The 25742-nt window shown below is 42.2% G+C and overlaps 1 protein-coding gene across 1 annotated transcript in view; it reads left to right on the top strand.

Moving 5' to 3' along the window:
• The first annotated feature begins 9958 nt into the window (after nucleotides 1-9958).
• Nucleotides 9959-25742, top strand: part of LOC139471324 (phosphatidylinositol 4,5-bisphosphate 3-kinase catalytic subunit alpha isoform-like) — a 28209-nt gene continuing 12425 nt past the window's right edge. Inside the window, exons 1-10 of the mRNA XM_071253634.1 lie at nucleotides 9959-10336; nucleotides 10852-11064; nucleotides 16222-16472; nucleotides 16957-17074; nucleotides 17687-17805; nucleotides 18303-18488; nucleotides 19342-19477; nucleotides 20122-20255; nucleotides 22002-22114; nucleotides 23924-24005. Of these exons, the coding sequence (XP_071109735.1) occupies nucleotides 9991-10336; nucleotides 10852-11064; nucleotides 16222-16472; nucleotides 16957-17074; nucleotides 17687-17805; nucleotides 18303-18488; nucleotides 19342-19477; nucleotides 20122-20255; nucleotides 22002-22114; nucleotides 23924-24005 (1698 nt within the window). The 5' untranslated portion in view covers nucleotides 9959-9990. The remainder of the gene's footprint in view (nucleotides 10337-10851; nucleotides 11065-16221; nucleotides 16473-16956; nucleotides 17075-17686; nucleotides 17806-18302; nucleotides 18489-19341; nucleotides 19478-20121; nucleotides 20256-22001; nucleotides 22115-23923; nucleotides 24006-25742) is intronic.

The raw sequence follows: 25742 nt of genomic DNA, 5'->3' as shown, positions 1-25742 counted from the left end.
ACTCCTAACATGCCCCCGTTGAAACAGCTGTTTCTATTCACCAGATTGTTTAAGAACAAGAGTTTTATGCATTAAAACTGAAACACTCTTGTAAACGTGAGACATTATAGTTTTTCATTGAAAAGTGTTGACATGTGAAAGGATATCTATAAAATTTCTTGAAACGACGTTATTTCACTCTATTTTTTCTGATGAAAATGATTCTGGGTATGGGTTAAACGAGTATTTTTTCCATTGAAATAGGAAACTGAATCGACATTTTGAACTCAAACATCTTTTAGAATAACAACAATAGAATTTTACAGTATTAAAACGTCTTAGACCAGACTGGCATACATTACAGTCTTCAACACACGGGTTTCGCGATACCGACTCTATATTTCTCCGAGCTGACCTCTAGCTAGGAGTCAAGACTGTTAACCCTTATTGTTTTATATAGTTGTCATGGAAACTGAATGTTAAAAAGGAACTTATAAAAGGTAACACTAGAAGAGTTAAGAACTGGACATGTGGTTTCTATGGAAATTCAACTCACACCCCTCTTTGCCACATGTGACAGTCATTACTACGCGAAATAAATGCATCAATGGCATATGTCTAACAATGCCATTCCTTTCCCCGTGAATCACATTTGAACCTCGTAGTAGCCACTTCCATATAGGGACACTCATTACTACGCTTTGTTCTCACTTAATGAAGGACTCATTAACACATTTCCTTCGTGCATTGGAACAACAGACCTCTCATTACCCTTTCTGACCTGTGACGTCATGATTATATTGGACTATGAATGAGTTATTGCAGGTATGGATCAACTTAGCCTAAGATGTGGAATGGGGTCCCATAGAACTGACTTGTAGGTCAGGCGCGAGATTCAAACCGAGGACACGTGACACCCGTGAGCGTTCATAGCAACGTCCGCCATCTTGTTTTTAAACACGTGTTCTTCTACGTTTACCGAATGGTCAAGTAATTAATTGCAGGATTGCATACGGTCAGTTGACCCTTAATGAATGTAATTGAATATCGGAAGATCTTTCTACATGAACCTGTTCCTGAGGCTTTTAAATATTACCACACATAGCCCGCCACCGAATGCCCACAGAGAAATGTCTTCAATGCAAAAGGTTCAAATGTTCACCACATGTTCTCGCGCCAAAATGGTCTCACAATGACATTCCATTCCGCGTGAGTCAAGACCCAACCCAACCCCCGGTCGTAGTATCATGTGCATATAGGGACATTCATTACTATCCCGTGTTCTATGGTTAACGAATGGTCAAGTCATTAATTGCATGATTGCATCTGGTCAGTTGACCCTTTATTAACCTAATCGACCTGTGACGTCATGCATACATTTGCATATTAATGAGTTATTCTGCATATTAATGAGGCAATGACGTTGACAACACCCCCCACCCCCAACCCCAAGGTCAAGGTTATGTGACGTCATCAGTCACGTGGGGTTACTAGGTGCACTTGTGACGTCATCAAATGAGGGGGTGAGGGGGGATAGTTATCCAAAGTTATCTACTCACAGGTTTGTATACACTACGCCCCTTCATCATCCGTGAATACATCGTCAATACTTCACAGGTTTGTACACACTACGTTCCTTCATTCCCCATGAATACATCGTCAATACTTCACAGGTTTGTATACACTACGTTCCTTCATTCCCCATGAATACATCGTCAATACTTCACAGGTTTGTATACACTATGTTCTTGGAAGTGTGCTTTACTTCTACGGAAGCCTTTTAGGGCCATTTGTTACTTTCTTATTTTCTTGAAATATCAAGATACTACTGTAATTTGACATTTCTAGATACATACTAGCCTAAAATTATAAGTTCATTATCTTGAAATTTCAAGACAATAACTTGAAATTTTAAGATTATAACTTGAACTTATTATTTTGAAATTTCAACTCATTGTCTTGAAATTTGGACTTGACATGTCTCTTGAAATTTAAAGAAAAAACAAACAAACCAAATGGCCCTAAAAAATTCCGTACTTTTCGGCAATATGAACTTCTATTTGGTCTTCTTATTCGTTTTATTGATGTTTGATGGTCCATTTAGGGCCGAGCATGTTTATCACCACCGGTAGATTGTTCAGAGAGGGGGCACAGTGTCCTTGTTGAAGGAGTCTCTGTTAAAATAGTACCTATGTCACCGTCAAAACAATCTCACAGTGGGGTCACATATCCAATAACTTAACCAAGCCATATCACATTCTCAAGTAGAGTAGCAGGAATTCGCATTGTATAACATGACAGGTTAGCCTGACCTTGGATATACTCTATCCTGGTAGGTCATATCACTGAAGTATAGGGACCCGTTAAGATCCGGGTTAGAATAGGCCTTTCGCAACCCATGTTTGCCATAAAAGACGGCTGTGCTTGTCGTTGACGTTTGTCAGACATAGTATACTGACGACTCCGGGCCGACCAGTCCTTGTTTTAGCCCCTTAAAGCCGAACGCCAGACAGGGTAACAACAAGTCATCTTTTAACGTCATTTAGTATAACGCGGCCGGGGATCGCACCCCGGACCTTCCGGTCTCCAGGCGGACGCTCTACCACTAGACCACAGAGGCGGTCCGTAGTGATTTGCTTTAATTGTTGAAGTAGTATGGATCTATTTTATCTTTTTTTTTGTTTAACGCCGCAATATACCAGTTATATGAGGTCAGTCTGTAAATAATCGAGTCTGGTCCAAAAAATTTCCAGTAATTGACATCATGGGCATCGATCAACGCAATTGGGATACGATGACATGCATCAGCGAGCCAGACCACCCGATCCTGTTCGTGGCCTCTTACGACAAGCATAGTCGCGTTTTATGGCAAGCATGGTTGCTGAAGACCTTTTCTAACCCGGATCTTCACGGGTTTTCCCAAACTGTAAATAATAATATCTGGATCAGACAAACCAGTGAGAGTACGCATGAGCACCACATCCTCAGATTCAGTGATTGACATCATGAGCATTGACCAACGTAATTGCGATGAGATGACATGCATCATCCTGACCATCGAGTCCCATTGGTTGCCTGTTACAAGCATTCTACCCGGATCTTCACGCACACGCACACGCACAGGCACACACACGCACGTACACATACCTCAGATGCACACACACACCACACACACTACACATACTTCACACGCACACGCACACCTCACACACACCTCTCGCACACACCTCACAAACACACACACCTCGTACACACACATACTTCACACACACACAAGCACCTCATACACAACACGCACACCTCACACGCACATACCACACATACTTCACACACACGCTTCACCTCACACACAAACACACACACACACCTCACAGATATCCTTTCAAATGTTAAGGTGTGGATGCTTCAGACCAGCTTTCCTGCAATTACTGGCTGTGGCCAGACAACCCCCTCCGCGGGGACATTTCTATCAGCAGCACATTGACTACACGACCACGAACTTCCCAGTCATGCCAGGAGCTTCTGTCGCTGTAAGTCTGAGAGGAGGTACCGAGCAAGGAGTAACTGCTGTGGCGCATTTAATCAGTACACCACTTAATTGTCCCTTCCTAACCAAACCATTAGCCATTTAGAGCATATTTCAAGAAATAAATAATTTGTTCTTTTAATATTTTGTTGTTCTGCGATCTGATAATTCAGTCGGATATTTGGAGGAAACTGGTGTTGTTGATTTGCATTGAATTTGTTGAGAATCTTATCATTACCGTATCAGCGTGTCATTCCTTAGTCAGCACATGCTACAATCATGTATATAACGGTGGGTTAGCCTGGTGGTTGAAGCGTTGAAGCGCCGTGATATTGCTGGAATATTGCTAAAAGCGGCGTAAAAACATACTCACTCACTCTTGCCATGCGACACGTCCCTGAGGTAGTGTTTTTGTTCAGTGCAGTATTGCGTTATACCTCTAATCAAACTAATCTAATCTAATCTAATCAAACTGTGACAGGCCGTTGCGACACCCGTTTATTAATGTCACTCACAAAGGCGTACAAGGAAGCCCACACTGAACATACTATCCTGACTAGCACAATGTAGTTGTTGTGTCGAGTCGTGGGTCACCTATGTACGGGTATTTCCTCATCGGCCATAGCATACTGTTCACAAGGAGCTACCTGCCAACAGAGGTCTGTATAAAGGTAATGGATAGTGAGTTTATTGAACTAATCCAAATGTGATCTGTAGATGTGAGTCAAGTTACCTGTGCAGTGAGGACGTTCACATGCAAGGGCAAAGTCCGTCGTGAGAACATTTGAAATATTTTTCTAGTTCATAATATCAGGAAACAAATTCTCATGATCTTTTATCTTGATTATCAATTATTTGTATAATTAATAAAAACATCTGTGTTTCTTACACCATGATTATTAATATTGGGATTGGTAGGTATATTTTAAATCAGTTTTGTATTTCATTATGGCATTTCAGTTGAAATTCAGATAAATAATAGCTTGGAAGAAAGTAATTTCATGTAAGTTTATGTATTGGATCGGTGACATCGGATGATCTGCTCATGTGTTGTCAAGGAACTTGTAACACGTGTATTCCTCACAGGACTTCACTATCCCCCTAGCAGTGTTGTCTAGGAACTTGTAACACGTGTATTCCTCACAGCACTGCACTATCCCCCTAGCAGTGTTATCTAGGAACTTGTAGCACGTGTATTCCTCACAGCACTGCACTATCCCCCTAGCAGTGTTGTCTAGGAACTTGTAACACGTGTATTCCTCACAGCACTGCACTATCCCCCTAGCAGTGTTATCCAGGAACTTGTAACACGTGTATTCCTCACAGCACTGCACTAGTCCCCTAGCAGTGTTATCTAGGAACTTGTAACACGTGTATTCCTCACAGCACTGCACTATCCCCCTAGCAGTGTTATCTAGGAACTTATAACACGTGTATTCCTCACAGCACTGCACTATCCCCCTAGCAGTGTTATCCAGGAACTTGTAACACATGTATTCCTCACAGCACTGCACTATCCCCCTAGCAGTGTTGTCTAGGAACTTGTAACACGTGTATTCCTCACAGCACTGCACTATCCCCCTAGCAGTGTTGTCTAGGAACTTGTAACACGTGTATTCCTCACAGCACTGCACTATCCCCCCTAGCAGTGTTGTCTAGGAACTTGTAACACGTGTATTCCTCACAGCACTGCACTAGTCCCCTAGCAGTGTTATCCAGGAACTTGTAACACGTGTATTCCTCACAGCACTGCACTATCCCCCCTAGCAGTGTTGTCTAGGAACTTGTAACACGTGTATTCCTCACAGCACTGCACTATCCCCCTAGCAGTGTTATCTAGGAACTTATAACACGTGTATTCCTCACAGCACTGCACTATCCCCCTAGCAGTGTTATCTAGGAACTTGTAACACGTGTATTCCTCACAGCACTGCACTATCCCCCTAGCAGTGTTGTCTAGGAACTTATAACACGTGTATTCCTCACAGCACTGCACTAGTCCCCTAGCAGTGTTATCTAGGAACTTGTAACACATGTATTCCTCACAGCACTGCACTATCCCCCTAGCAGTGTTGTCTAGGAACTTGTAACACGTGTATTCCTCACAGCACTGCACTAGTCCCCTAGCAGTGTTGTCTAGGAACTTGTAACACATGTATTCCTCACAGCACTGCACTATCCCCCTAGCAGTGTTGTCTAGGAACTTGTAACACGTGTATTCCTCACAGCACTGCACTATCCCCCTAGCAGTGTTATCTAGGAACTTGTAACACGTGTATTCCTCACAGCACTGCACTATCCCCCTAGCAGTGTTGTCTAGGAACTTGTAACACGTGTATTCCTCACAGCACTGCACTAGTCCCCTAGCAGTGTTGTCTAGGAACTTGTAACACGTGTATTCCTCACAGCACTGCACTATCCCCCTAGCAGTGTTGTCTAGGAACTTGTAACACGTGTATTCCTCACAGCACTGCACTATCCCCCCTAGCAGTGTTGTCTAGGAACTTGTAACACGTGTATTCCTCACAGCACTGCACTAGTCCCCTAGCAGTGTTGTCTAGGAACTTGTAACACGTGTATTCCTCACAGCACTGCACTATCCCCTAGCAGTGTTATCTAGGAACTTGTTACACATGTATTCCTCACAGCACTGCACTATCCCCTAGCAGTGTTATCTAGGAACTTGTTACACATGTATTCCTCACAGCACTGCACTATCCCCCTAGCAGTGTTATCTAGGAACTTGTAACACGTGTATTCCTCACAGCACTGCACTATCCCCCTAGCAGTGTTATCTAGGAACTTGTTACACATGTATTCCTCACAGCACTGCACTATCCCCCTAGCAGTGTTATCTAGGAACTTGTAACACGTGTATTCCTCACAGCACTGCACTATCCCCCTAGCAGTGTTGTCTAGGAACTTGTAACACGTGTATTCCTCACAGCACTGCACTAGTCTCCTAGCAGTGTTATCTAGGAACTTATAACACATGTATTCCTCACAGCACTGCACTATCCCCCTAGCAGTGTTATCTAGGAACTTATAACACGTGTATTCCTCACAGCACTGCACTTGCCCCCTAGCAGTTTTCTGTCGGTAACGAAGTAGGGTAAAGAGCGGCTTTGAAGTTCAGAATATTGTATTTTCAAATGTTTTCTTGACTAAAGCGAATTCTTCTTATGTTAGGATTGAGAATCTCCAACATATATGGATGTATTAAATGATCCCTGCCATGCTTGTCGACTAGCTGCGTCCACTCATAGTTTCCTCCCCCAAGCTGACACACAATGCTGTAATACACTGTTCACTCTCGTCTAACACATAGCCTATGAAATCTCTATTACTAATTACTCTTTTTTAAGTATTTTTGGTATTAGATTGTGATGTATAGATAGCTAGACGTCATATTATTTTCAATACGTATGGTTGTGGTAATAATGACTTTGATCATTAAATGCAAATATTCCCCTGTCAAGTTGCACGACCAGTTCCTGGACACCAGTTAACGCCATGCCTCGCTGACAGGGAAGTTATATGTCAAACGTTGTTGTCATTACCTCACCACAGCAGTGACCCAGCTCGTCTGGGGATCAGGCGGTGCACCCCATTTACGTGTATACGTTCATGAGTAAGTTTTAGTATCTGTTTTATTTCTGCTCAAACAGACATTGTGCAGTACCATTACTACCTATCGTAAAAGCAATTTTGTTACAAATAATGTGCATAATCTATCATGTTGAGAGTTACGTGTACGTTCCTGTTCCCAAATTTGTCTCCCTGCCTGGGTGCACCCTCCCTTGCTAGCCCCTGTGTGGAGACATTCTGCCCCTTTGTATCTAACAGGTGTGTTGCTCGGCGGTCTCTATGGGTGACACTCGTACATCTAACACTATAACAAGTTATACGTAATCTATTTTTATAATGGCTTCATAACGGTATAGTAAATGGATGTTGTACCATGAATTATTTAGTGTTCATTTCCCTGGTTCTGGAGTCAATTAAATGGTATAATTATTAAGTACCTGATTTGATCATATTTAAAATCCTTGCAAACATGGTATAAAAGTGAGTGGGAATGAGTGTGTTTGTCAACGTCTTTGTAAAATTCTAGTCCTCATTACCGTATTTATTTAAAAAAATATATCTAACAAGCATTAGCATTATCATTACTGGTCGCAGAACCCATGGAACTTACTGGAGGAAACTGCTTCTGTTTTACACATCCTTTGTATCTCTGACTTTGCCCTGTTCGGGAGGTCAGGTAGCCTAGTGGTTAAGGCGTTCGCTCGTCACGCCGAAGACCCGGGTCCGCTTCCCGACATGATTACAATGTGTGAAGCCCATTTCTGGTGTCCCCCCGCCGTGATATTGCTGGAATATTGCTAAAAGCGGCGTAAAACCATACTCACTCACTCACTCACTTTGCCCTATTCAGGTGGTACCCTGAATGCATGACCAATTCTGTGACCAGAACTCAGAAATGGAAAATATTTGTAAAAAAAACCATGCTGATATTTTATTACAAATTAAAGTCTTTACGGTTTACACGTAAGCCAGCAAACATTATCACATAATCAGGAAGTGATATGGTAACAGGAATGAACTGATAATCGCTGTACAGGTTATGTTAGAAACTGTACGAGACTGTCGACGTGGCTATTTTATGGAGATTTAGCAATATTCCAGCAATATCGCGGTGGGGGACACCAGAAATGAGCTTCACACATTGTACCCATGTGGGGAATCGAAACCCGGGTCTTTGGCGTCATGAGCGAACGCTATAAACACTAGATTACTAAACCGCCCCTGCTATTTTGTCAACGCTGAGGGATATCAGCGTGGGTTAACCAATGATAATGACAACCAATCGCCGCGTGTCTGTCTTCTCCTTTCTTGCACTCTAAATGTTGATGGTTCTTGTGGGCGACATAATATAGATCTGATTTGTCATTGGTTAAAGTGAGTATCAATACAATATAGATCTGATTTGTCATCGGTTAAAGTGAGTATCAATACAATATAGATCTGATTTGTCATTGGTTAAAGTGAGTATCAATACAATATAGATCTGATTTGTCATTTGTTAAAGTGAGTATCAATACAATATAGATCTGATTTGTCATTGGTTAAAGTGAGTATCAATACAATATAGAACTGATTTGTCATCGGTTAAAGTGAGTATCAATACAATAGAGATCTGATTTGTCATCGGTTAAAGTGAGTATCAATACAATATAGAACTGATTTGTCATCGGTTCAAGTGAGTATCAATACAATATAGATCTGATTTTTCATTGGTTAAAGTGAGTATCAATACAATATAGATCTGATTTGTCATTGGTTAAAGTGAGTATCAATACAATATGGATCTGATTTGTCATTGGTTAAAGTGAGTATCAATACAATATAGATCTGATTTGTCATTGGTTAAAGTGAGTATCAATACAATATAGATCTGATTTGTCATTGGTTAAAGTGAGTATCAATACAATATAGATCTGATTTGTCATTGGTTAAAGTGAGTATCAATACAATATAGATCTGATTTGTCATTGGTTAAAGTGAGTATCAATACAATATAGATCTGATTTGTCATTGGTTAAAGTGAGTATCAATAAAATATAGATCTGATTTGTCATCGGTTAAAGTGAGTATCAATACAATATAGATCTGATTTGTCATCGGTTAAAGTGAGTATCAATACACAGTTCGGTGGGAGTAATAAACAGTACTGAAGATATAAGACGCTTAATTACAGCGGACATGGGTCAAGTCTAGGCAATGAAATGCTAACTGGACAGTTTCCAGTTTAATCAAGTTTCGTTTTTAGTTAGAATCAACTTTCAAGAATACTTAATAATATCATAGTGCATTAAGTGATTGTGTTGTTTGTTCGTTGAACGCCGCACTCAGCAATATGCCAGCTATGTGACGGCGGTCTGTAAATAATTGAGTCTTGGCCAGACAATCCAGTGACTGACATCAATCTACAGAAGGGAGGGACCAATGGTGCAGGCATCTCTCCACCAGCCCATCAGAACCCCAGCCGCTACCTAATTTTATATATAGTAAACAACAGTTATAACGAACACGGTTATAACGAACTGACGATTATAACGAACTTACTTTTTTGGTCCCGACTATTTGCTGTAGTTATGCTGTATATATGCTTATAACGAACTACGGTTATAACGAACTAAAATTAGTAGTCCCTTTGAGTTCGTTATAACCGTACTTTACTGTATCCTAAATTTTATTGGTTCCTGTTGGAAATATCTACACATGACACTGATCTAATGTTGACGAATATCTCCAAATGGTTGGGTTCTGTATTTCAATATAAGGATGTCATTATGTAAAGACAAATAAAAGTGTTTCATATGAAAAATACTCCATATTTATGGTAAAACCCTGCTTTATCTGCAAATTGTTTTTCAGTGAAACAGATGTTTCCGAAAGTGACACATATTTAACAATCCAACATGCGACCAAACTCCTGGGAAGAATGGGGGTGCAACCTGACACCCCCCATGCTGCCAGTGGACTGTCTCCTGCCGACAGGAATCACTGTGCTGATGACTTGCAAGAGGGACGCAACCCTTGAGAAACTGAAAACAGATCTGTGGATAGCATCCAAGAACTATCCCCTCCATCGGCTCCTCCTCTGTCCGGAGTCGTACATTTTTGTGGGAATAACCCAGGATGCTGAGAGAGAGGAATTTTATGATGAAACTCGGAGGCTTTGTGACTTGCGGTTGTTTCAAGCCACCCTCAAAGTGATGGAACGGGTTGGAAATGGTGAAGAAAAGATGTTGAATTATGAAATAGGTATGTTAAACCATCATAACAGAAAATTGAAATTTCAACTTAGTATCTTGAAATTTCAATAAAAAAATTGAAAAAAACAAATGGGCCGAAAAGGCTTCCGTAGATTGTCGCCCATCCGTCATCCGGTTGTCTTTCCAACGTCAGACTTCTACACACCCACCATGTCCGATATGAAGTATTGCTAGCAACACAATCGGATTCAGATTTGTTTTTGGAAGTAGAACAGAATTGTGTTTTTTTTAAGAATGGCTCCAACTTTTAATTTTAAAATATACTTTAAAAACTGTCTTGTCAGAAGACCAATATGCATTGAGGGTGACTTTATAAATGGCAGCCATTTTGAATATGGAGAAAATGCAGAATAGCATGTTTTTCTCTTACCTGTCATTATGAAATATGTTTTGTTGTACTGAACATGTTGAAACCTCCTCCTCTATTTATGTACACGTGTCGTTGTTACCAATATTCCAGAAAAACTCGGGTGAGCCTCAGGGACTCTTGTTATATAATTCTAGGCATGGTGATTGGTAAACCAGTGAATGAATTCAATGAGATGAAAGATCTAGAAGTGATGACATTTCGACGGAAAATTCTGGGAGTGTGCAAGGAGACGATCGACCAGCGAGAGAATGACACAGGGCTCAGCCGGGTGCTGTATGCGTATCCCCCAGACATTGAAGCAAGCCCAGTCCTGCCTCCACATCTGACTGAAAAACTCCAGAAGTCTGGTAACTGTCGCAACTCATACTCCAATAACCAGAATGTCACGTCTCCATTCCATTTTGATAAATACCTGGACCAATTCGCCACAAATTGTAAATGCACGACACTAAATACAGTCATCCAATCAAATGACACGACACTAAATACAGTCATCCAATCAAATGACACGACCATAAATACAGTCATCCAATCAAATCACACGACACTAAATACAGTCATCCAATCAAATGACACGACACTAAATACAGTCATCCAATCAAATCACACGACACTAAATACAGTCATCCAATCAAATCACACGACACTAAATACAGTCATCCAATCAAATGACATGACACTAAATACAGTCATCCAATCAAATTACACGACACTAAATACAGTCATCCAATCAAATTACACGACACTAAATACAGTCATCCAATCGAATTACACGACACTAAATACAGTCATCCAATCAAATTACATGACACTAAATACAGTCATCCAATCAAATGACACGACACTAAATACACTCATCCAATCAAATTACATGACACTGGTTTCAGGAACTATGTGGAAGGGAAAATATCGATATTACAGTACTCGCTTTGGGTTGTTCTATACCATCCCAAATACAACTGGCAGCAGAAGGACTTACCTCCCACTGTCTTAATACTCACGTAAACATTTGTCCCAGGTAGAAACGCATTCTGATCCATCGTACATCCTTTGTTTGTAACATTTCAAGTGCTTGCTCAAACGAGACCGGTAGTTTGAAAGTAGATATATGTCGAACTCTCGTTTTGAGGAGTAATTTTGATTAGTTGTTGAGTTGAAGCTTACCAGCGAAAGAAAGTCTGTGCTAGGTTATTGATATGGAGAGGGAGATCGTGACGTCACTTCTGTAATGGTGCTTTGGTGCCTTATGTCGCCAGGTAAATGTCTCATGTAAATCCTGCATTAAGAGCATAGGAAATTTTCATATGATGGGATGGAGATAGTTCTTTTCTTTAAACTCATTTTATGTAGGGATAGTCGAGGGCATGATCTGATTGGATGGTTTACCAGATGTCCTAGGACTCCTCCTCACTCAGGATCAGCTGTCCTGGGACTTCTCACTCAGTACCAGATGTCCTAGGACTTTTCCTCACTCACTATCAGATGTACTAGGACTTTTCCTCACTCACTATCATATGTGATGGGACTCCTCCTCACTCAGGATCCTCTGTCCTGGGATGTCTCCTCACTCTGTATCAGATGTTCTGGGACTTCTCCACACTCAGTATCAGGGACTTCTCCTCACTCAGTTTCAGATGTACTGGGACTTCTCCTCACTCAGTATCAGGGACTTCTCCTCACTCAGTTTCAGATGTTCTGGGACTTCTCCTCACTCAGTTTCAGGGACTTTTCCTCACTCAGGATCAGGTGTCTTTGGACTTTTCCTCACTCAGTTCCAGGTGTCTTGGTACTTCTCTTACTCTGTATCAGGTGTCTTGGTACTTCTCTTACTCTGTATCAGGTGTCCTAGGACTTCTCTTACTCTGTATCAGGTGTCCTAGGACTTCTCTTACTCTGTATCAGGTGTCCTAGGACTTCTCTTACTCTGTATCAGGTGTCTTGGGACTTCTCTTACTCTGTATCAGGTGTCCTAGGACTTCTCTTACTCTGTATCAGGTGTCCTAGGACTTCTCTTACTCTGTATCAGGTGTCTTGGTACTTCTCTTACTCTGTATCAGGTGTCCTAGGACTTCTCTTACTCTGTATCAGGTGTCCTAGGACTTCTCTTACTCTGTATCAGGTGTCTTGGTACTTCTCTTACTCTGTATCAGGTGTCCTGGGACTTCTCTTACTCTGTATCAGGTGTCCTAGGACTTCTCTTACTCTGTATCAGGTGTCCTATGACTTCTCTTACTCTGTATCAGGTGTCCTAGGACTTCTCTTACTCTGTATCAGGTGTCCTAGGACTTCTCTTACTCTGTATCAGGTGTCCTAGGACTTCTCTTACTCTGTATCAGGTGTCTTGGTACTTCTCTTACTCTGTATCAGGTGTCCTGGGACTTCTCTTACTCTGTATCAGGTGTCCTAGGACTTCTCTTACTCTGTATCAGGTGTCTTGGTACTTCTCTTACTCTGTATCAGGTGTCTTGGTACTTCTCTTACTCTGTATCAGGTGTCCTGGGACTTCTCTTACTCTGTATCAGGTGTCCTAGGACTTCTCTTACTCTGTATCAGGTGTCTTGGTACTTCTCTTACTCTGTATCAGGTGTCCTGGGACTTCTCTTACTCTGTATCAGGTGTCCTAGGACTTCTCTTACTCTGTATCAGGTGTCCTATGACTTCTCTTACTCTGTATCAGGTGTCCTGGGACTTCTCTTACTCTGTATCAGGTGTCTTGGGACTTCTCTTACTCTGTATCAGGTGTCTTGGGACTTCTCTTACTCTGTATCAGGTGTCCTAGGACTTCTCTTACTCTGTATCAGGTGTCCTAGGACTTCTCTTACTCTGTATCAGGTGTCTTGGTACTTCTCTTACTCTGTATCAGGTGTCCTAGGACTTCTCTTACTCTGTATCAGGTGTCTTGGGACTTCTCTTACTCTGTATCAGGTGTCCTAGGACTTCTCTTACTCTGTATCAGGTGTCCTAGGACTTCTCTTACTCTGTATCAGGTGTCCTAGGACTTCTCTTACTCTGTATCAGGTGTCCTGGGACTTCTCTTACTCTGTATCAGGTGTCCTAGGACTTCTCTTACTCTGTATCAGGTGTCTTGGTACTTCTCTTACTCTGTATCAGGTGTCCTAGGACTTCTCTTACTCTGTATCAGGTGTCTTGGTACTTCTCTTACTCTGTATCAGGTGTCTTGGTACTTCTCTTACTCTGTATCAGGTGTCCTAGGACTTCTCTTACTCTGAATCAGGTGTCTTGGTACTTCTCTTACTCTGTATCAGGTGTCCTGGGACTTCTCTTACTCTGTATCAGGTGTCCTAGGACTTCTCTTACTCTGTATCAGGTGTCCTAGGACTTCTCTTACTCTGTATCAGGTGTCTTGGGACTTCTCTTACTCTGTATCAGGTGTCTTGGTACTTCTCTTACTCTGTATCAGGTGTCCTATGACTTCTCTTACTCTGTATCAGGTGTCTTGGTACTTCTCTTACTCTGTATCAGGTGTCCTGGGACTTCTCTTACTCTGTATCAGGTGTCCTAGGACTTCTCTTACTCTGTATCAGGTGTCTTGGTACTTCTCTTACTCTGTATCAGGTGTCTTGGGACTTCTCTTACTCTGTATCAGGTGTCTTGGTACTTCTCTTACTCTGTATCAGGTGTCCTATGACTTCTCTTACTCTGTATCAGGTGTCCTAGGACTTCTCTTACTCTGTATCAGGTGTCTTGGTACTTCTCTTACTCTGTATCAGGTGTCCTAGGACTTCTCTTACTCTGTATCAGGTGTCCTGGGACTTCTCTTACTCTGTATCAGGTGTCCTAGGACTTCTCTTACTCTGTATCAGGTGTCCTAGGACTTCTCTTACTCTGTATCAGGTGTCTTGGTACTTCTCTTACTCTGTATCAGGTGTCCTAGGACTTCTCTTACTCTGTATCAGGTGTCTTGGTACTTCTCTTACTCTGTATCAGGTGTCCTGGGACTTCTCTTACTCTGTATCAGGTGTCCTAGGACTTCTCTTACTCTGTATCAGGTGTCTTGGTACTTCTCTTACTCTGTATCAGGTGTCCTGGGACTTCTCTTACTCTGTATCAGGTGTCTTGGTACTTCTCTTACTCTGTATCAGGTGTCTTGGTACTTCTCTTACTCTGTATCAGGTGTCTTGGTACTTCTCTTACTCTGTATCAGGTGTCCTGGGACTTCTCTTACTCTGTATCAGGTGTCCTAGGACTTCTCTTACTCTGTATCAGGTGTCCTAGGACTTCTCTTACTCTGTATCAGGTGTCTTGGTACTTCTCTTACTCTGTATCAGGTGTCCTAGGACTTCTCTTACTCTGTATCAGGTGTCCTAGGACTTCTCTTACTCTGTATCAGGTGTCTTGGTACTTCTCTTACTCTGTATCAGGTGTCCTAGGACTTCTCTTACTCTGTATCAGGTGTCCTAGGACTTCTCTTACTCTTTATCAGGTGTCCTAGGACTTCTCTTACTCTGTATCAGGTGTCTTAGGACTTCTCTTACTCTGTATCAGGTGTCTTGGTACTTCTCTTACTCTGTATCAGGTGTCCTAGGACTTCTCTTACTCTGTATCAGGTGTCCTAGGACTTCTCTTACTCTGTATCAGGTGTCTTGGTACTTCTCTTACTCTGTATCAGGTGTCCTAGGACTTCTCTTACTCTGTATCAGGTGTCCTAGGACTTCTCTTACTCTGTATCAGGTGTCCTAGGACTTCTCTTACTCTGTATCAGGTGTCCTAGGACTTCTCTTACTCTGTATCAGGTGTCTAGGGACTTCTCTTACTCTGTATCAGGTGTCCTAGGACTTCTCTTACTCTGTATCAGGTGTCCTAGGACTTCTCTTACTCTGTATCAGGTGTCTTGGTACTTCTCTTACTCTGTATCAGGTGTCCTAGGACTTCTCTTACTCTGTATCAGGTGTCCTAGGACTTCTCTTACTCTGTATCAGGTGTCCTAGGACTTCTCTTACTCTGTATCAGGTGTCTTGGTACTTCTCTTACTCTGTATCAGGTGTCCTAGGACTTCTCTTACTCTGTATCAGGTGTCCTAGGACTTCTCTTACTCTGTATCAGGTGTCCTAGGACTTCTCTTACTCTGTATCAGGTGTCTTGGTACTTCTCTTACTCTGTATCAGGTGTCTTGGTACTTCTCTTACTCTGTATCAGGTGTCCTAGGACTTCTCTTACTCTGTATCAGGTGTCCTAGGACTTCTCTTACTCTGTATCAGGTGCCCTAGGACCCGTTGCCTGCCAGAGCTTTAGGCATAATGGATTAAACATCTGAAACTCAAAAACCAGCCTACAATATCCACAAAGTAAATCAGTAAATGTCTCATTTTCCAGGCGTATGTCACAACTCACATTGCAGAGTTGTGTCCCTTAGATATGCCAGATTGTGGGTTCGAATCCTGACTCACTCTGCTTGAGCTTATCGGCACCATACCTGCACACAGGTTTGGACCAAAGTGCCAAACATCAAAGACCTACATCACTTTGGGTTTTTCAACTTTCAGAAAATTCTCTGATAATCTGTATCTGGATGGTGAAGAGTGATGGGAATCGCAACAAATACAGCATGAAAGTGTCCCACAATGCATCACCAACAGACGTGATCGCGGAGGCCATCCGTCATCGAAGTCATATCATGAACGTGTCCAAGGAACATTCAGAGAGATATGTCGATGGGTACAGACATACGTACGTTCTCAAAGTGTGTGGGTGCGACCAGTTTCTTCTGGAGGACTGTCCCATCAGCCAGTATAAGGTCAGTAGCCTATTTGATTGGATGATTGTAGTATAGGTATCTTTGGCCACATTCTTTAGCTCGCCTGATTGAAAGTTGTCCTCCTCTGTCGCTGGCGGCACCAGTGTTGCCTGTAAACATCTCCTCAGAAACAACTTTGACCTTGATTTGACCTTTGCAATTGGACCCGACACCAACAAAACTCTTTTAATTCGAAAAAAATTGAAAAGGTATCTATTTTATTTTAGATTGTATTTGTGGAGGACTGTAGTCAGCATTATTATGGTATGAGCAATATTCCAACTATACTACTCAAAACAAGTTAAGGACCACCAATTATTTTATAGATCAACAGTTAATCGGATAGTGTTAACATACTGTTGTTATACCATTGACTTCAAGACATTTCTCCAAATTACTTGGCTAATGGCGATATATTTGGAGTATTTTACGCAATACGGTTTATCTGGAGTTCTGATTTCACTGTGATGTGTATTCTCGGCAGCCGATCCGTGAGTGCATCGCCAACGAGAAGATCCCGCAGCTGATGCTGTTGATGAAGGAGAGTGTGTTCGACTCGCTGCACAAGAATGAGTTCTTCCTGCTGTCATATTCCGTACGAGGTACGTCGCCATTCGTGAAATTAGTGTGACTGTGTCTGTGTGTGTCTGTGTGCCTGTCCGACTGTCTGTGTGCGTGTCTGTGTATATGTGTGTGTCTATGTCTCTGTGTGCTTGTGTGTCAGTGTCAGTGCCACACGCCACACACAACAATATTTAAATTACATGACAGCATCCTGGACCAGACAAACAAGTGGTTGATATTATGGGCAATGATCCACGTCGTCAACCAAATCACACTAAGCCTGACCATCCTATGCATGATGTCACTTCTTATGACCAGCATGGGTTCCTGAGGACCTATAGTTTTAATCAAAATCCAATGGGGGAAATGTATAATACCCTCCTTATGTATGTGCTATTCCATGTATTGAGAGGGGCGGTCGGGTAGCCTAGTGGTTAAAGCGTTCGCTCGTCACGCCGAAGACCCGGGTTCAATTCCTGACATGGGTACAATGTGTGAAGCCCATTTCTGGTGTCCCCCGTCGTGATATTGCTGGAAAATTGCTAAAAGCGGCGTAAAACCATAGTCAATCACTCACTCACTCACTCACTCTCCCATGTATTGAAATTGTGAATGACAGAGAGTTACTTCCCTTGTTTTTGTTTCTTCAGGTATTCAGGCTCTGAATGAGATCAACAACCAGCAGACCGTGTCCCTCTGGGACGTTCAGGCCATGCTGAGGATTAAGGTGAACTGCGCCACGAATGTCCTAGTCAAGGAGCTCGGAAAGGTTGTTGCCTCTTATATACTCTTTGCTCTTTCTTCACCAGTGAACACGTCAAATTTACGTAAACTATGAACCCTTAATGTTGTTGTGCATAAACATAATAATTGTACGAACCTTCACATTACCTGACATGGAGGAAATATGGAGAGCCGACAGCTACAAAATTATGGCACCTTGTGCACATTTTGTCATACCAGACACATGTCTGTTTGTGTGATGAAAGCTGAGTGCACACTGGTCTGCTTAGTCGTTGGCTTCTAGGTCTTTGCTAGATTTGTTGTTTGAAATTAGTGCAACCACGGACTTGTGTTATATATGTCCGTGGTGCAACATGCAACAAGCAACACGCATCAATCAATACGCTATGTTTCACAACAGCTAGTATGGCAGAAAACGACATATGTTATCCGTTGATTCTTTTTTCAGCACCATTTTCAGGAAACAAATTAGTTTTTACGAAACTTTCATTATCACTACCGCCTGTTGCGTTCTTTCTTCAGATTTACGTGAAGGCGTGCGTGTATCACGGGACGGAGCCTCTTTGTGAGGCCCGGAACACCCAACAGGTGGACTCGACTAATCCACGCTGGGACCAGTGGCTGGAGTTCCTGCCCATCCCAGATATTCCCCGCAGTGCTCGTCTCTGTCTCTCTATATGCTCCGTTTCCAAGAGGAAGAACAAAAAAGTCAGTTGGCAATCTCACAAAAATCACATATTTCACTTTATACAACACTTCTCTGTTCAGACAGGAGACATCTCTTATGGAGGTCACTACAGGGGAACTTTCCAAACAACCATTCAGCATTCTTGCTTCTATATTCTCAGTGCAAGTGATTGAAGCATTCCGACAAGCTTATCTGATTTCTGTATACAAAAATATAAATATAATTGGGGAGTTCCGAATCCCCCCCCCAACACCCCCCCCCCCCCCCCCAACACACCCACACACACACACACACACACACACACACACACACACACACCTCAAATATTGTGGTTTAACAAAGTTGTTAATAGTTTATACATAAGGGTCCACTTGCACAAAGTGATCTTAGCTAAGACTATCTTTAGCCGATGTTAAAATATGGTTACGATCACCGTAGCGCTTTGATGGCTTTGAGCAAGTGGGCCCCGGTCGTCCCCTCCAAGGGTGTACTATAGAGAGTATATTTATGCCCTGTGCTGTTTTGCTTTAACTGAGATTTAATCATGACAGTAAAGAAAGCTCACATCTGATTGGCTAAGTTTTCTGCCTCCTGAAACAAAAAGCATTCTTCATCTTTGGGTGGCAAATTACTGTTTACAATGGAGGTCGATTTGGGAAGGGAGGTAACTCTTACTGACAAGCAGCCGTGTTATACTTTTATTTACATATTTTTGTTCCACTTAAATGATCATAGTTTTTAAAAAATCATGAAATAATAAATGTTTTTTGTAATTTTATTCTTTTTTTTTTACTTTTAAAAATATTTTGTATACCATGTAAAATGAACACTGCCTGTATTTTAGCTGCAATGATTGTTGTTGTTGTCTTCCAGGATTCCTTGGCTCTTGCGTGGGGTAACCTGCAGATGTTTGACTTCAACGACCGCCTCCTGTCAGAGAAGATCAGTCTCCACCTGTGGCCTATGCCCCAGGGAATGGACGACCTGGTTAACCCCATCGGATCACCAGGTCAGTGAGTTTATCAAGACTTTCTTGTGCTTAAGAAATGGTGTGTATAAGAGTTAAAGTAACAAGAAAAAAACTGCCTCTCATCTTCTTCAATGTGATGCAATTCCAAAACTACCAGGAAAGGGGGCATGCCAGAAACCGGTGATAATGGGTTCGATTCTTGGTTCGCACCGATTACGTTTCTTGGCTTGTCAGCATCATACTCGTGCATGGCAGGAAACATCTGAGACCTGCATCACTTCGGGCCTCCCTCCCAGATTAAGGTGACACACCGTGATATCGTCGGGGCACGACGACACTCAATCAACCAAGTCACCGAGACTGACCACCTGATCCATTTTGTCGCCTCTTACAGCATAAGTTTTCTAGGGAGTAGTTGTAACCCAAATTCTAGCCAGATTTGATACTCATGGCGTCCAAGCTGGGTTGCTGGGGACCAATTCTAACCTGGAATCCCCATGGGGAGACAAACATAGGTTGTTGGGGACCAATTCTAACCTGGAATCCCCATGGGGAGACAAGCACAGGTTGCTGGGGACCCAATCTAACCCAGAATCCCCATGGGGTAGCGAATGAGTCAAGGATAAATGATAATTAAACATAATACATACAAAACATCCAGACTAAATGCTCACGTGTTTCAGGGTCCAGCCAGGACAAGGACTGTCCGTGTCTGGAGATTGAATTCATAAAGTTCAGCCACCCAGTGCAGTACCCTTCCGAGTCTCACTTGGAACAACTGGCCAACCACATCACTGATAGGGACAAGTACTTTGAGGTAGGCTGGAGACCTGTCTGTCTCCGTTGTGTTGAACACCGCGCTGAGCGGTACTGAGACCTACAGATATGGTGGGGCAAACGTAGGCTGAATCAGCACAATTACATTTCAAGTTGTTGTGTTGTGTAGTTTCAGAGATAGCTTCAGGTTGGTTGGTTGGTTTGTTGTTTCACGGCGCACTCAGCAACATTCCAGCTATATGACGGCGGTCTGTAAATTCAGGAGGGTGGCTTGTTTATTTGTGGTACTCCATACGGCAGTGTGTAGCAGCTAGCTCTCTTGGTAAGAAAACTCATTGCTTAGGTTACGATGAGGTGAGGTGAGGTGAAATGGGGTTTAACGTCGCGTTAAAGGTTATTGCACTTATATAGCGACGTGCATGCATGTGTGTGTGGCTGCTTGTACTTGTCCTGACTGATGCCGATTTTATAGTGCTAGCCCACTGAGATACCATGCCGCAGTTTAACATGAATAGCCAATTCAGACACAGTATACTGACTCCGAGCCGACCAGTCCTTGTTTTAGCCCCTTAATGCCGAGCGCCAGACAGGAAAACAAGGACCATCTTTTAAAGTCTTTTGGTACGACGCGACCGGGATTCGAACCCCGGACCTTCAGGCGGACACTCTACCACTAGGCCACGGAGGCTACGAGAGAATAACCTGAAAAGTAACAGGACAGATACAAAACGTGAAGGGTTCTAGCAAAAGTGAGTGACATGTCTGTATTCACGTGAACCACAACTGCCGATTTGTCTATAAAAGAAAAACAAGTGGATGTATAAATCCTCTATATTCTCTCACAAATATGTTTGTTTAACGCCACACTCAGCAATATTCAAACTATGTGATAGAAGCCTGTAAATAATTGAGTTTGGACCAAGCAAACCAGTTGTTGATATTTTTGGAAACAACCCATGTCATCGGGATGCAGTGACACACCATCCACTGAGCCAACGAGGCATTTAGTTGCATTTTATGACACGCATCGATTGTTTGGATCTCTACTGAAAGACAATTTTTTATCATATCATTGATAACGTTACCAATGCTATAAACCAATCCGATAACGTGATAATGTGGGCGTGTATGCCAGGGATTACTTAAGGGATTTAAAATGTCCACTGTCAGTGTGCAAGGTATGTATACATTTCCCCAGTCAGTGTAGAATTGTAGTCTATATATCAAATAATATTGAAGTTTATCACATAATGTTCCACACTGTAAAACTCAGATACACGTAGGCAACATTTGTCATGAATCTACAGTGTGGTGGGGTAGCCTTGTGGTTAAAGCGTTCGCTCGTCACGCCGAAGACCCGGGTTCGATTCCTGAAATGGGTACAATGTGTGAAGCCCATTTCTGGTGTCCCCTGCCCTGACATTGCTGGAATATTGCTAAAAGCGGCGTACCCACTCACTCATGAAGCTGCTCTTGGCATTATGAATGTTGACTATGTGTACCATTAAGATTTCAGGTGTCTGTTTTAAATGTCCTCCAAGAACAACTTCATTTATTTAGATGTGGCATTCCCTTGCCTAATTTATGTATTTAAGTATTGAAGATTCGAATCTATGGACATGACCAAACTGCTCAATGTCCGGTGCTGTGAGGAGGAATAGTTTCCCGCATTTTGACAGCTGGGCTCATTACGTTTGATCCCAGGTTGGTTGTTCTCCAGCATTTTGAAACCTAAATATATTAATTTCAATTCGTTTTGGCCATGGAAATATATGTATTTTTTCAGATCGACACAAGGCAAGAGTTGGAGCGGGACCGGAAGATGCTGGAAGACATCATCAGCAAAGACCCTCTGTCAGATCTGTCGGAGCAGGACAAGGAACTCCTGTGGCAGAGGAGGTAGTTAAACACAAGCATTGTCAGACACCTGAGGTCAGCCTAGGGGTTAAAACCAATCACCCAGGTACCTGACCCTACCTGGGTACCTGACCCCCTATTACCTGACTCGACTTGAGTACCTGACCCCCTTTTACCTGACCCAACCCGGGTACCTGACCCCCTATTACCTGACCCTACCTGGGTACCTGACCCCCTATTACCTGACCTAACCCGGGTACCTGACACCCTATTACCTGACCCTACTTGGGTACCTGACCCCCTATTACCTGACCTAACCCGGGTACCTGACCCCCTATTACCTGACCCTACCCGGGTACCTGACCCCCTATAACCTGACCCTACCCGGGTACCTGACCCCCTATAACCTGACCCTACCCGGGTACCTGACACCCTATTACCTGACCCTACTTGGGTACCTGACCCCCTATTACCTGACCTAACCCGGGTACCTGACCCCCTATTACCTGACCCTACCCGGGTACCTGACCCCCTATAACCTGACCCTACCCGGGTACCTGACCCCCTATAACCTGACCCTACCCAGGTACCTGACTCCCTATTACCTGACCCTACCCGGGGACCTGACCCCCTATTACCTGACCCTACCCGGGTACCAGACCACCTTTTACCTGACCCTACCCGGGTACGTGACCACCTTTTACCTGACCCTACCCGGGTACCTAACTACCTATTACCTGACCCTACCCGGGTACCTGACCCCCTATTACCTGACCCTACCCGGGTACCAGACCACCTTTTACCTGACCCTACCCGGGTACCTGACCCAATATTACCGGGCTCTACCCAGGTACGTAAGCGACACCCTACTTGGGTACCCACTGATTGATACTATGTGGGAGGAATGGCATTGCCGGGAATGATATACCCCTGATTAGCCAGGTGACACACTGACCAGTGAGTGAGTGAGTGAGTTAGTGAAGGAGGGTGGGTGGGTGTTTGGGTGAGTCATTGAGTGAGTGTGTGAGTCAGTGTGAGAGAGAGAGAGAGAGAGAGAGAGAGAGAGAGAGAGAGAGAGAGAGAGAGAGAGAGAGAGAGAGAGGGAGAGAGAGAGAGTATTTCAGTTACATACTCACCGCCAAAAGAAACGCGAATAACATACATGTTGGTTAATATATGAAGACTTACTCACATTCAAGAGATGTTAGATTGGTTGACGCACAAAAGAACATACCGGTACCGGTATATTGTGTGATCCGAAGCTCATGAAAGGCATCACATGTGACATCATAGATCCAGGAGATGCACCATTGTCTCATGCAGGATTAGCGTGTAAATTTGAAAATCATGTGCAGCATAAGAATAAAGACACGCTGTGTTAACACTCGACTGATAGTTAGTTTTTTCATTAAGTGGTACACATTGGAAACATCTCTTCTTAACGTAAATACTTCTCTCCTATAGTTTGCGTTTCTTTTGGCAGTGAGTATGTTATGGTGTTTCAGCTCAATATGGGAGAAAAGCCTGAAGCGATGCATGTCTCAGAGGTTTACGACTTTGTTCTCCTAGATCATAGGTTCCTGGCATGCCCAAGGGAGGCAACTCAACACAGCAAATTGCATTGCCTCCGACACCTGGGCCATCCACGTCCCTGCAGCTGTCACTGGGGACCTATGCTGTCCCATAAAAGCCACACAAACTTAAAATTAATATTTTTATTGCCGGGTCATCAGATCCTTGTATGGCTAAGGGATACAACTGTGCAAAACAAACAGCAGTGCCATATACCTTTTGGTCACTCATATAAAGTCAAGCCATGGAATTTCATGAATATTTGCTGTTTTGTTACAGGGAACTTTGTTTAAAGATGCCCCAATCTCTGCCAAAGTTGTTATGCTCGGTCAAGTGGAACAACAGAGAGAATGTGGCACAGGTGGGTGTATGTTTAAACATGCAGGGGGCCATTAGTGATATAGTCTTACTGGGAAAGTTTTACAACGTCTATTGCTAACTAAATTTAATTGTTATATAGTCTTTCTGTGAGAATTGAACAATGGTCTATTACTAGCTAAGTGTAAATGTTATATAGTCTTACTGTGAGAATTGAACAATGGTCTATTACTAGCTAAGTGTAAATGTTATATAGTCTTACTGTGAGAATTGAACAATGGTCTATTACTAGCTAAGTGTAAATGTTATATAGTCTTACTGTGAGAATTGAACAATGGTCTATTACTAGCTAAGTGTAAATGTTATATAGTCTTACTGGGAAAGTTTTACAACGTCTATTGCTAACTAAATTTAATTGTTATATAGTCTTTCTGTGAGAATTGAACAATGGTCTATTACTAGCTAAGTGTAAATGTTATATAGTCTTACTGTGAGAATTGAACAATGGTCTATTACTAGCTAAGTGTAAATGTTATATAGTCTTTCTGTGAGAATTGAACAATGGTCTATTACTAGCTAAGTGTAAATGTTATATAGTCTTACTGTGAGAATTGAACAATGGTCTATTACTAGCTAAGTGTAAATGTTATATAGTCTTACTGTGAGAATTGAACAATGGTCTGTTACTAGCTAAGTGTAAATGTTATATAGTCTTTCTGTGAGAATTGAACAACTGTCTATTACTAGCTAAGTGTAAATGTTATATAGTCTTACTGGGAAAGTTTTACAACGTCTATTGCTAACTAAATTTAATTGTTATATAGTCTTTCTGTGAGAATTGAACAACGGTCTATTACTAGCTAAGTGTAAATGTTATATAGTCTTACTGTGAGAATTGAACAACGGTCTATTACTAGCTAAGTGTAAATGTTATATAGTCTTACTGGGAAAGTTTTACAACGTCTATTGCTAACTAAATTTAATTGTTATATAGTCTTTCTGTGAGAATTGAACAACGGTCTATTACTAGCTAAGTGTAAATGTTATATAGTCTTACTGTGAGAATTGAACAATGGTCTATTATTAGCTAAGTGTAAATGTTATATAGTCTTTCTGTGAGAATTGAACAATGGTCTATTACTAGCTAAGTGTAAATGTTATATAGTCTTACAGTGAGAATTGAACAATGGTCTATTACTAGCTAAGTGTAAATGTTATATAGTCTTACTGTGAGAATTGAACAATGGTCTGTTACTAGCTAAGTGTAAATATGATATATTTTTTTCTGTGAGAATTGAACAACGGTCTATTACTAGCTAAGTGTAATTGTTATATAGTCTTACTGTGAGAATTGAACAATGGTCTATTACTAGCTAAGTGTAAATGTTATATAGTCTTTCTGTGAGAATTATGTCTCCCCCAGAATGGAGGGAGACATATTGTTTTTAGCACGGTTCCCGTCGGCGTCGGCGTCGGCATCGGCGTTCCCACCGTTTCCGGACCATAACTCAGAAACCGTTTAATATTTTTTCGCGAAACTTTCTGTACACATTAACCCAGCACTGAAGTGGTGCCTTTTGCTATTTAGAGATTTTTGACATTTTTATTTTTTCTCGTTTCCATGGAGATAACTTGAACATAGACTCTGAATGGGGGTAAGCTGGTTTCCGGACCATAACTCGGAAACCGTTTAATATTTTTTCGCGAAACTTTGTATACACATTAACCCAGCACTGAAGTGGTGCCTTTTGCTATTTAGAGATTTTTGACATTTTTATTT

The sequence above is a fragment of the Haliotis cracherodii genome, unplaced genomic scaffold (genome assembly GCF_022045235.1).
Source record: "Haliotis cracherodii isolate W230 unplaced genomic scaffold, xgHalCrac1.p SCAF_22, whole genome shotgun sequence".
NCBI lineage: Eukaryota > Metazoa > Mollusca > Gastropoda > Lepetellida > Haliotidae > Haliotis > Haliotis cracherodii.
The sequence above is the reverse complement of the archived record's forward strand: the minus strand, read 5'-3'. Positions and strand labels throughout refer to the sequence as shown.